Source organism: Mobula hypostoma, chromosome 5, assembly GCF_963921235.1.
Source record: "Mobula hypostoma chromosome 5, sMobHyp1.1, whole genome shotgun sequence".
Classification (NCBI taxonomy): Eukaryota; Metazoa; Chordata; class Chondrichthyes; order Myliobatiformes; family Myliobatidae; genus Mobula; species Mobula hypostoma.
In genome coordinates this window covers 121,086,626-121,099,395 of record NC_086101.1, presented here as the reverse complement: position 1 = coordinate 121,099,395, position 12,770 = coordinate 121,086,626, and the positions used below count along the sequence as shown (strand labels likewise).

Genomic DNA, 12,770 nt, shown 5'->3' with positions numbered 1-12,770 from the left:
CAGTCCAGGAAACATCTCGAGGAACATTTTCTGCACCTTCTGCAAAGCTTCTGCGTCATTCTAATAGTGTGGTGATCAGATCTGCACAAGCTACTCCAAATGTGCCCTAATTAAGTGGTTACTGAACTGCTGCAGGCCTTCCTGACTTTGAAGCTCAATGTCCTAATCGATGAAGGCAAACATGCTTTACGCCTTTTTACCACCCTATCCACTTGTATTGCCACTTTCAGAGAGCCCAAAGGACCTAGGAGTTTAGAACAAAGATCAGTACAGCACAGGAACAGGCCATTCGGCCCACAATGTTGTGCCAAACTAGCAAAAAAGCAAATCAAAAACAAACACTAATCCCTCCTACCCACACAATGTCCATATCGCTCCATCTTCCTCACATCCATGTGACTATCCAAAAGTCTCTTAAAAGCCTCCAATATAATTTCCTCTATCACCATACCAGGCCACACGTGCCAGGCATCCACCACTCTCTGAGTAAAAATCTTAACCCTCACATCCCCCCATCCCCTCGCACCTTCAATACATGCCCTCAGACATTTCAACCCTGGGGAACAGATCAGAATCAGATTTATTACCACTGGCATGTGTCATGAAATTTGTTACATAATGTAATAGAATGCAATACATAATATAGAAAGAAAAATAAATAAATAAATTACAGTAAGTAAATATGTATATTGAGTAGATTAAGGTAGTGCAAAAACAGAAATAATGTAAGTATAAAATAAGTGAGGCAGTGTTCATGGGTTCAATGTCCATTGAGGAATCAGATGGAAGAGGGTAAGTAACTGTTCCTGAATTGCTGAGTTTGTGCCTTCCTGATGGTAACAATCAGAAGAGGACATGCCCTGGGCGATAGGGGTCCTTAATAATGGACACCACCTTTTTGAGGTGATACTCCTTGAAGATATCTTGGATACTGTGGAGGCTAGTACTCAAGATGGAGCTGACTAATTTTATAAATTTCTTTCTATAGCTTCTTTCAGCCCTGAGTAGTAGTTCCCCTCCCATACCAGACAGTGATGCAGCCTGTCAGAATGCTCTTCATGGTACATCTATAGAAGTGTTTGAGTGTTTTAGTTGACAAACCAAATCTCTTCAAACTCCTAATGAAATATAGCCTCTGTCTTGCCTTCTCTGTAGCTGCATCGATATGTTGGGACCAGATTAGATCTTCAGAGATCTTGATGCCCAGCAACTTGAAACTGCTCACTCGCTGCACTTCTGATCCCTCTGTGAGGATTGGTTTGTGTTCCCTCACCTTACCCTTTCTGAAATCCACAATCAGCTCTTTCATCTTACTGACGTTGAGTGCCAGGTTGTTGCTGCAACACCACTCCACTAGTTGGCATATCTCACTCCTGTACGCCCTCTTGTCTCCATCTGAGATTCTATCAATGATGGTTGTATCATCAGCAAATTTATAGATGGTATTTGAGCTAGAAAGAGTAGAGCAGTGGGCTAAGCACACACCCCTGAGGTGTGCCAGTGTTGATTATCAGCAAGGAGGAGATATTATCACCAATCCACACATATTGTAGTCCTCTGGTTAGGAAGTCAAGGATCCAATTGCAGAGGCCCAGGTTCTGTAACTTCTCCATCAGGATTGAGGGAATGATGGTATTAAGCGAACAGCATCCTGAGCTATAGTCAACAAACAGCATCCCGACATAGGTGTTTGTATTGTCCAGGTAATCTTAGGCTGCATGAAGAGCTATTGAGATTGCATCTTCCACAGACCTATTATGGAGATAGGCAAATTGCCGTGGGTCCAGGTCCTTGCTGAGGCAGGAGTTCAGTCTAGTCATGACCAACCTCTCGAAGCATTTCATCACTGTCGATGTGAGTGCTACTGGGTGATAGTCATTAAGCCAGCTCACACTATTCCTCTTGGACATCGGTATGATTGTTGCCTTTTCTGAAGCAAGTAGGAACTTCTGACTGTAGCAGTGAGAGGTTGAAATGCCCTTGAATACCCCCACCAGTAGGTTGGCATAAGTTTTCAGAGCCTTACCGAGTACTCCATTGGGGCCTGCCAACTTGCAAGGGTTCATTCTCCTTAAAGACAGCCTAACATCAGCCTCCCAGACAGAGATCACAGGGTCACTGGGTGCAGCAGGGATCTTCACAAGAGTAGTTACATTCTCCCTTTCAGAGCGGGCTTTTGGTTTGGAAATGTACAGCAAGTTTTTATTGACACACATTCAACCACACAGGTTTTAATCAAGTCAGCAATAGCTGTGGTGTACTCTTCCAGATCTGAAGATGAATCCTTGAATACAGTCCAGTCCATTGATTGAAAGTAGTTCTGTAAGCACTCCTGCGCTTCCCTTGTCCATACTCTCTTGGTCCTCACTACTGGTGCTGCAAACTCCAGTCTGTCTATAGTCAGCCAGTAGAAGTACAGGCAGGTGAGCAGACTTTCCGAAGTGTGGGCGTGGAATAGCACATTAGTGAGTTGTTTCCTCTGGTACTACAAGTAATTTGTTGATAGTAATTACTTAGTGCCTTTTTCAAGTTGTCCTGGTTAAAATCCCCCAAAATGATGACGAAGGCGTCAGGGTGTGCTGTTTCATGCACGTTGATTCCATTTCTCAGATCATTCAGAGCCTGTTTGCTATTGGCCTGAGGTGGAACATACACCACTACCAAAATGATTGCAGAAATCTCCCGCAGCAGGTATAATGGACGGTACTTAATTGCGAGATATTCCACGTCTAGTGAGCAGAATTGGGACATCATTGATACACTTGTGCACCAAGAAGAGTTGATCATGAGGCATACATCTCCATCCCTGCTTTTGAGAGACTTGAAAGTCCTATCCTGAGGGTGTATAGTGAACTCATCAAACTGATTTGCTGCGCCTGATACGGAAGGGGTTAACTAGGATTCCATGAAACAAAGGACGCAAGCGGTCCTGATGTCCCTCTGATACAGCACCCTAATTCTGAGATCTTTGATTTTGTTTACTAAAGACTGTATGTTTGCCAGCAAGATGGCCGGTATTGGGAGTCTAAAACCCCGTTTCCTTAAATGCACTTGTATCGCTGGCCTGCAGCCACGTTTCCTACGAGGATTCCGGCGAGAAGTACGGCCACAATCGGCGTTGCTCCCTTTGGTTTTAAGCAGCAATAGTTTATTCAATTGCATTCAAACATCTTTATTAACTGTACAGACCATGGAATCACCCTGTATCAAGCTGAAATGGGAATATTTAATCATATCCATTGAGCTCTGCTGCTCGAGATCGCCATAAGGCACCCGGGGAACAGATACTCTCTGTCCACTCTATCTATGCCTCTCATAATCTTGTAAACCTCTGTCAGATTTCCCTTCAGCCTCCGGCACTTCAGAGGAAACAATCCAGGTTTATCCAGCCTCTCTTGATAGCACATGCCCTCTAAACCAGGCAGCATCCTAGTAAAGCCTCAATATCCTTCCTGCAGTGGATGACCAGAATAAATGCAATACTCCAGAAACAAGATGTGGCCTAACCAGAGTTTTATAGTTGCAACATAACCTCCTAACTTCTGAACTCAATGCTGCGACTAATGAAAGCATTCTTAACCACTTTATCGACCTGTGTTGTCGTTTTAAGGAGCTATGAAATTGGATTCCAAGATCTGGGGTTCTATGATATCAAGGTGGTCTGTATTGCAATCCCATCAGTGTGATTGCACCCATCCTATTCCTGATGGATTCAGTGTCTTACCCCACCATTGTGTCTCCTATGAATGCAGCTGTGATATTGTTCCTGATTAGCGGTGCAACTCCATCCCCTCTTTTACCTCCTCCTCTATCTTTCCTAAAACTTCGAAAAAATTGGTACACTAATCGCCCATTCCTGACCCTCTTTCAACCAGGTTTCAGTAATGTCTACAACGTTGTAGTTCCATGTACTGATCCATGCTCTAAGTTCATCACCCTTACCCATAATACTTCCAGCATTAAAACATACACACTTCAAACTATCCAACCCATCATACATGTTATTTTGATTTTGCCTTTCAATAGCTTCCCTGACATCTACCTTCTGGTTCGATCCTTCCCTTACTGACCTGGGGCTCGGGTTCCCAGTCCCATGCAAGACAAGTTTAAACACTCCTGAATAGCATCAGCAACTCTCCCACCCAGTTCTCCTCTGGTTCAGGTGCAACCCATCCCTCTTGTACAGGTCACACTTTCCCCAGACTTTGTACCCTTACATCCTTAGGGATCTGCCATTTACTGGAATTTTTCCTTGAGGATTTGACCTTCCAAATGCAATACTTGACACTTGTAAAGATTAAACTCTATCTGTTACTTCTCTGCCCAAATTTCAGCGTGATCTATATCTTGTCATTTTCTCAATCAGGTTACTGTGGAGAGCCTCCCACTTCTGAGATGTCACTATGGGACCTTGTGCATTCTCAAAAGGTAGATTCAGACTGCATAAGATTCGGGTTTAGTTGGTTAATACAATGCTCCCACAAGAGTGCTTCTTTGACAACGCAGCACTCCCTCAAGGTTGTCCTTTTCACAGCCCACTGCTTCCTCTGGGAAGAAAAACAGAGTTAAAGTCTTAGGTTGACAACCTTCTTCAGAGCTGTTTGACCTGAAATATTAACTTGGTTTCTATCTCCACAACAGCTGACCTGCTGAGTTTTTCCAATCATTTTTCTTTTTTTAATTTCAGATTACCAAGATCTGTGTTTTCTTTTTAGTTTCTTTTTTATGTTGAATGCTTTGTTTAATAGTTGCAGCATTCTCCAGTTTGAGGTGACAGATCATGACTTGCAAAGTGGCACTAGACAGCAACAAGCTTTTCTAAAGTTGGGATTTGGTTAAAATATTTTTCCATGCACTGAAAATATGTGAATTTAAATGATTCAACAGTTTCAGTAGAACCTTTGTGCACCTAACTATATCACAGAGAAGAATCTTGTCCAGACCATGGAGAGGAGTGTAGTAAGATATTACAAGCAGAATCAGTACTGGTTTCTGGAAAAGGAAGTGGAAACAGATGTAGTGTTGGGTGGGGTGGGGAGGGGGAACGGTGGGGGTGGGTAGTGCAGGTGCCTGAGGGTGCAAAAAATGAGTTGAAGAGAGCATGCAAGATGAAAGAGTAAGTGAAAGAATCGGTAAGAGATAAAAAGGGAGAAAGACAAAGAAAAATAAAGGGAAAGAGGAACAGGACAGAGGAAACGGGTGTGCCTTGAGAGTGCTGTTACAATGGAATATCTGCATCCAAGTATGTCAAAGATTGTATTAAAACTTCCTGAAAAACTCAGCTGTAGATTCAGTAAGAATGCTAAAGGACAGGAAATTGGTTAACCTGCTTGGCTCTTGCTCCGAAGTTCTTTACTGCACTTTTGTCGTTGAAAGACTGTCCCTACGTTTGCATAGTAAAGGAAATGAACTTGTTCAGGTAACGAACAGACGCTAAAAATGTGATGTACCAGTAAATCTGAGAATGCAATATTAACAGTAGTAATTAATCTTCATGGATTAAGAATAATCATGTTTAAATCTGATGACAGGAAAGTTACTGAGAAATGTGAAGGGTAAAAAGGTGATTAGTATTCATTTAGGCCTGGTAACTAAATTACTTAGCTTTAATTATTCTGGCACAATATCATGGGATGAAGTGTCAGTTCCTGTTGTATTGTTCTCTATTCTTTCATAATGACCTCAGCAGAATGTAGCAAAGGTCAGGCACTAACAACAACAACTGCCAGTTTACTCTTGCACGTTTATCATCGTGAAATGCCCAAAAGAGCAATTTGCAGCATAGCCTGCTAAGCTACAGATACAGAAGTAGTGAGAGAAATGTTCAGAAGTTTATTCGAAAGAGATAATTGTAAGGAACATCTTGAAAGTAGAGAGAAGAGTGCAGAGTTAAGGAATACTTAGAATCTTAAAGTCTTGTGGAATACGAGGGGTGATTGATAAGTTCATGGCCTAAGGTAGAAGGAGGCAATTTTAGAAAACCTAGCACATTTATTTTTCAACATAGTCCCCTCCTACATTCACACACTTAGTCCAGCAGTCATGGAGCATACGGATCTTGGACCTCCAGCAAGTGTCTACAGCAGGGGTGATTGATGAGTTCATAGCCTAAGGTAGTAGGAAATGAGTTATTAACGCATTAAAAATAAATGTGCTAGGTTTTCTAAAATTGACTCCTTCTATCTTACACCACGAACTTATCAATCACCCCTCCTACTTAAGGTTTGGACATTCGAGAGGCCAGTATCAGAGAAGCACAAAATAATATAATTATTACTCACAGATCAAATGTTTGAATTTATAATGTCAAATTGGGAATAATCTAAAATAATTTTATTCCATTATATTTAACAATAAAGTGACCAGATAGAAATTATAGGGTGTTTCTTTTGTCTGAAGAACACAGGATTACAAATAGTTTCATTACCTTTTTTATAGATCATTAAATCAGCTTCGGTCTGTTGGTGTCGTTGGAATCGAATGGTGGTGCTTTCACCATTATTCACAGTTATGGTAAATACTTCTGGCAAGAAATGAGCTGTAATTTAAAAGATAAATCTTTCACCAACTTAGATAAATGACATTATTCATGAATCAAGGTACACAGGCCAATAATGACAAGGAATATGTGAACGAAACTGGGTACTGGCTCAGCACACACTCATTGTGTTTAGAACCAATCTTACGCTCACACATTTGTACACTCAGCTGTAAAATAACAGTCCATTTCAATACTCAACGGGATGAGTGTAGGAAACAGATAACTTGAGATTCTATTGTAAATGGTGCATAGAACAAAATTCTTCCCCAATTCTATGTATTCTACAGGATCATGGAGGCCTAACAGCGACTCCTTTACTTGCATCTTTGGAAACAGCTCTATTTCCATCTTTAATATCTTTATTTTTCCCTTTCAGGGTTTTTTTGAAGACCCTGACTTGGAGTTACATGTAGGCTTTGGTTCTTTGCGAGAGTGGGACCCGTTCTCGGGGTTCCATGACTGGCCGTTATTTGACATACCAAGGGTTCAGCCTGAGAGTCTCGATCGTGTTCGGAAGCCTAAGATCTCGGGGCTCTGGAGATGGGCAGATCGAAGGTCAGTGTCACGGCAGGAGACTCGTGTGTCGTCAGGGAGGCTGGAAAATCTTTCGCTGTGAGCCTGAAGACCTGAGGTCTTTGCGATCTTCGGACACAGAGCTCAAAAAAAGCGACGAAATGGACTTTTAACATCATAATCCAGCGGGCTTTTGTTATGCCTCCCGCTCACTGTGAAAATGGGGACACCCCCCTCTCCCTTGCCAGGGAGAGAGAGAACCTGTGGTATGTTGAACGTCAGATGAAATGGGATCACTTTGGTCTGTGTCTTTGCTATTACTTAGCACACACTTGGGCTCGGTGATGGTACCAATGTGCTTATTTTTGCTGGTGGGGGGAGGGGGAATTGTTGCTCGCTGCCGCTTACGCGCGGTGGGGGGGAGCTGGGGGGGACATGTTTAACTGTTGTTCATTCTTTGAGGCACTTCTCTGTTTTCGTGGATGTTTTCAAAGGAAAAGCATTTCAGAATGTATATTGTATACATCTCTCTGATTTTAAATTTGACCTTTGAACCTTTGAGATCAGAGTCATCCAAGGAATTATAATGTTATTGTGGCCATAGTCTCCAATTAGTCTTACGCTCCTTATAACAACAAAAATATTTTGCCAACTTTTTATCCAATTACACTTGAAAGTTCCATTTTAATTCCAAACAGCAGCTTGAGTAGAGAAACACTCTGAGCTCCTATTCCCAATTTTATGTCATAAATCTGTGCTGTATTGTTAACTCTCCTGTTCCTGCAAAAAGTTTTTCCTTAATGATTCTTTCAAAATCCCTGTAATCATGAATATCTTCATTTAATTGCTCTTACAGCTTCTTTATTCAGGTAAAACAATTCCAAAGGAAGTGGTGTGGGTACAGAGGGGTATGGACTTAGAAGAAGGGGATGTGAATACTGAACAGATGACAAATAAAGGGAAGAGTTAGAAAAGAGATTGTGGATACAGAAGAGGGAGTGAATAGAGAAAAGAGGGTAGATAAAACGTGACATAGCAGAGAGACTGGAAACAGAGCAGGGGGTAGGTAGATACAGAAAAGGGGGAAAGATTTGGAAGAGGTTAATGAATATAAAAGTGGAAGGTGGAAAATTGATGAGCTGGGGCTGGATACAGACATTGATTTGGATAAAGCAGAGGAAAATTAGATGTGACAGGTGCATGAGAAGGGGGCAAGTAAAATGATGGATATAAATCCACAGAGATGGGTTAAATACAAAAGAACATGAAAATGGAAGGGGGAGGATCAGTTGGGGAAAGTAAGCGGATTAAAAAGAGGTTTGCTGCAGAGGGATAAATTGAATATAAAAAAAATTGTAAAAGGTGATATACAAAGGGCATTAGATAATGAAGAAGGAGATAGATCAGAATCAAGTTAATATCACCGGCATATGTTGTGAAATTTGTTGATTTTGCGGCAGCAGTACATTGCAATAAATAATAATAGAGAAAAATGTGTGTGTGTGTATATATATATATATATATTCACAGTTTTTGTATGTACAATATACTCAGAGGGTGGAGCATAGTCACGATGACACTAAATGGCAACTCCTCTGCTTGCATCTTTGGAAACACCTCTATTTCTATCTTTGATATCTCTTTTTCTCCTTTTCAAGGTTCTTTTGAAGACCCTGACCTGGAGTTACACTCGGACTTCAGTTCTTTGTGGGAATGGGACCGGCTGACAGGGCCTCAAGACCAGCAGCTTTTTAATATCGCAAGGACGCGACCTGGAAGACTAGCGTGCCTTCAGGGTATTGGATTTTCATGGTTCTGGAGACGGGCTGATTCAAGGCCGGTGCCCTGACTGAGGCGTTGTGGGAGAACACGGAAGATCAGAAGCTGCAGGCTAGCTGCCGTGGGCTGGGTGTCCAGAGACCTGGGTTCTTTGGGCACAGCCCTTGGAAAAAGTAACGCAACAGACTTTTAACACCATAAATTAGTGAGTTGTTTGTTACATCTCCCCTCTCACTGTGAAACAGAGACACCTCTTTTTCCCTTATTAGGGAGAGAGAGGGAGCCTGGGGTATGTCGAATACTGGGTGAATCAGTAGTCTTTGGGGTACTGCAAGTCTGTGTCTTTATTGATGCTTTGCTGCATGCTTGAGTGCTCAGTGGAAGGTGCAGATGCTTCTTTGCTAGTGGGGAGGGGAGATCATTGCTTTGCTGCTGCTTATGCATGTGGGGAGAGCTGGGGAGGCTTTGGGGTTCTAACATTTAACTGTCATTCATTCTTTGGGGCACTCCTCTGGTTTCATAGATGTTTGTAAAGAAAAAGAATTTCAGGATGTATATTGTATATATTTCTCTGATATTAAATGTACCTATTAAACCTATAATAGATAAATTAAATAAGTAGTGTAAAAATAGAAATATAAAAATTAGTGAGGTAATGTTCATGGGTTCAATGTATATTCAGAAATCAGATGGCAGAGGGGAGAAGCTGTTCCTGAACTGAATTGTTCAGTGTGTGCCTTCAGGCTTCTGTACCCCCTTTCCGATGGTAACAATGAGAACAAGGCATGACCTGGGTGCTGGGGGTTGTTAATGATGGGCACTGCCTTTCTGAGGCATCACTCCTTAAAGATGTCCTGGATACAATGAACGCTAGTGCTCATGAAGGAGCTGACTAAGTTTAAAATTCTTTGCAGCTTACTTCGATCTGGTGCAATAGCCCTCCCCACCTTCCCCCGCCCCCCCCCCATACCAGACAGTGAGCAACCAGTTAGAATATTCTCCATGCTACATCTGTAGGAACTTGTGTTTTTGTAGACATACCAAATCTTTTCAAACTCCAAATGAAATATAGGTTATGTCACGCCTTCTTTGTAGCTGCATCAAAATGTTGGGACCAGGTTAGATCCTCAGAGAAATTGACACCTAGGAACCTGAACTTTTCCACTTCTGATCCCTCTGTGAGGACTAGTGTGTATTCCCTCACCTTACCCTTACTGAAGTCTACAATCAGTTCTTTGTTCTTACTGACGTTGAGTGCCAGGATCTTGCTTTAACACCACTCAACTAGCTGATATATTTCACTCCTGCCAACAATGGTTGTATCATCAGCAAGTTTATAGAAAGCATTTAAGCTGTGCCTAGACACACAGACACGGGTGTAGAGAGAGTAGAGCAGTAGGCTAAGCACACATCCCTCAGGTGCGCCATGTCAGTGAGGTGGAGATGTTGTTTCTGATCTGTACAGATTGTGGTCTACCGGTTAGGTAGTTGAGGATCCAGTTGCAGAGGGAGGTACAGAGGCCCAGGTCTTGGACCTTTTTGATCAGAACTGTAGAAATGATGGTGTTAAATGCTGAGCTGTAGTCAATAAACAGCATCCTGACACAGATATAGAAAAGCAAGATGGGCACACAACTGAAATGTCTAACGTGAACTGAGTCTGTAATGGACAGAAAAATTTGATTTATGTAAAGGCAGGAGAGGGAGGTTGATAAAACAAAAATGAGGGCGATTTACATGAAAATTCTGTGCTAATCAACTGGCTGGAGTGTCTATGGACATCTTCAACAGTCTGAGGTACCCACCTACTAAAAGCAGGTTTCAATCAACTGGTGTCCAAGAAGAACAAGGTTACCTGCCTCAGTTACTAGTAGCACTTATATCTACTGTGATGAAGTGTTCAGAGAGGTTCAAAGTTCAAAGTAAATTTATTATCAAATTAAGTATGTGTCTCCATATAGAGCCCTGAGACTTATTTTCTTGCAGGCGTTCATGATAGAACACAGAAATACAATAGAATCAAGGAAAAACTACACAGAAGGACTGATAGGCAACTGATGAGCAAAAGAAGACAATCTGGGCAAATACAAAAGAAAGATAAATAAGTAAATAAATAATTCTGAAAACATGAGTTGTAGAGTCCTTGAAAGTGAGTGCGTAGATTGTCAGATCCGATCAGAGTTGAGGTGTGTAAAGCAATACATGCTTGTTCAGCAGCCTGATGGTTGAAGGGATAATAACTGTTCCTGAACCTAGTGGGTGTGGGATCTAATGCTCCTGTACCTCCTCCCGACAGCAGCGGTAAGAAGAGAGCATGGCCTACAGGGTGGGGTTCCTTGATAAAGGATAACGCTTTCTTGTGGCAGTGCTCCTTGTAGGTGCGCTCAGTGGAGGGGAGGGCGTTTCCTGTCATGGACTGGGCTGTACCCACCACTTTTGTATGCGTTTCCATTCTTGGGCATTGGCATTTCCATACCAGGCTGTGGTGCAGCCAGTCAGGATACTTTATACTTTATACTTCATTGTCGCCAAACAATTGATTCTAGAACGTACAATCATCACAGCGATATTTGATTCTGCACTTCCCGCTCCCTGGATTACAAATATTAAATATTAAAAATATTAAAAATAGTAAAAATTAGTAAACATTAAAAATTTAAATTATAAATCATACATAGAAAATAGAAAATGGAAAGTAAGGTAGTGCAAGGAAACCGAGAGGCAGGTCTGGATATTTGGGGGGTACAGCCCAGATCCAGGTCAGCATCTGTTCAGCAGTCTTATCACAGTTGGAAAGAAGCTGTTCCCAAATCTGGCAGTAGGAGTCTTCAAGCTCCTGAGCCTTCTCCCGGAGGGAAGAGGGATGAAAACTGTGTTGGCTGGGTAGGTCGTGTCCTTGATTATCCTGGCAGCACTGCTCCGACAGCGTGCGGTGTAAAGTGAGTCCACGGACGGAAGATTGGTTTGTGTGATGTGCTGCGCCGTCTTCACGATCTTCTGCAGCTTCTTCCAGTCTTGAGCAGGACAACTTCCATACCAGGTTGTGATGCACCCTAGAAGAATGCTTTCTACAGTGCATCTATAAAAATTAGTGAGGGTTTTAGGGGACAGGCCAAATTTCTTTAGTTTTCTCAGGAAGTAAAGGGGCTGGTGGGCCTTCTTGGCAGTGAACTCTACTTGGTTGGACCAAGTCAGGTCATTTGTGATATTGACCCCGAGGAACTTAAAGCTTTTGACCTGTTCCACAGTGGATACTCTCCACTGTGTATCTATAGGAAAAGGAAAGGTACGTCGCATCCAGATTTTCTCCGGTTAATGGACGATTTCCCTCCACACCTCTCTGATGTAGTGGGGAACCGTGTACCGGGCAAGTTACAGCAGTGGTTTGCCATTGCCTTCTGCTGGGTGAGTTTCCAAAGAGATCACCAGCTTGTAACCCAGCACAGATGGAAAGTATGCAGGGGAGCCGGCTGGATTTGAACTCGGGACCTTTCATCCCAAAGTCCGACATTGATGCCACTATGCCACCAGCCGTGTCTATGTGTGTATCTATAGAAGTTTGTCAAATCTGCGCAAACTTCTAAGGAAATAGAGGTGCTGTTGTGCCTTCTTTGTAATGGTACTTATGTTCTGATCTGAGCACTGATCCTCTGATAGGATAATGCCAAGGAATTTAATGCTATTGACACTCCCCACCTCTGATCCCTTAAGAGGAATGGCTTATGGATCTCCGGTTTCTTCTCTTGTGGTCAATAATCATCTTCCTGGTTTTGCTGACGTTGAGCGAGGGGTTGTTGTAGTGGCACCATCCAACCATATTTCCAATCTCCAACTGAAATATGGCATTGGAGCTGTACTTAGCCTCATAGTCATAAATATAAAGCAAGTAAAGCAGGGGGCTGAGTAGACAGCTTGTGCTGTTGCACCTGTACTGAAG

The 12,770-nt window shown here is 42.3% G+C and overlaps 1 protein-coding gene across 1 annotated transcript in view; it reads right to left on the bottom strand.

Moving 5' to 3' along the window:
- The window catches only part of tek (TEK tyrosine kinase, endothelial), a 248,182-nt gene that overhangs the window by 191,853 nt on the left and 43,559 nt on the right, over positions 1-12,770 (bottom strand). The window contains exon 3 of the mRNA XM_063048906.1: positions 6,428-6,538. Coding sequence (XP_062904976.1) covers positions 6,428-6,538 — 111 coding nt within the window. The remainder of the gene's footprint in view (positions 1-6,427; positions 6,539-12,770) is intronic.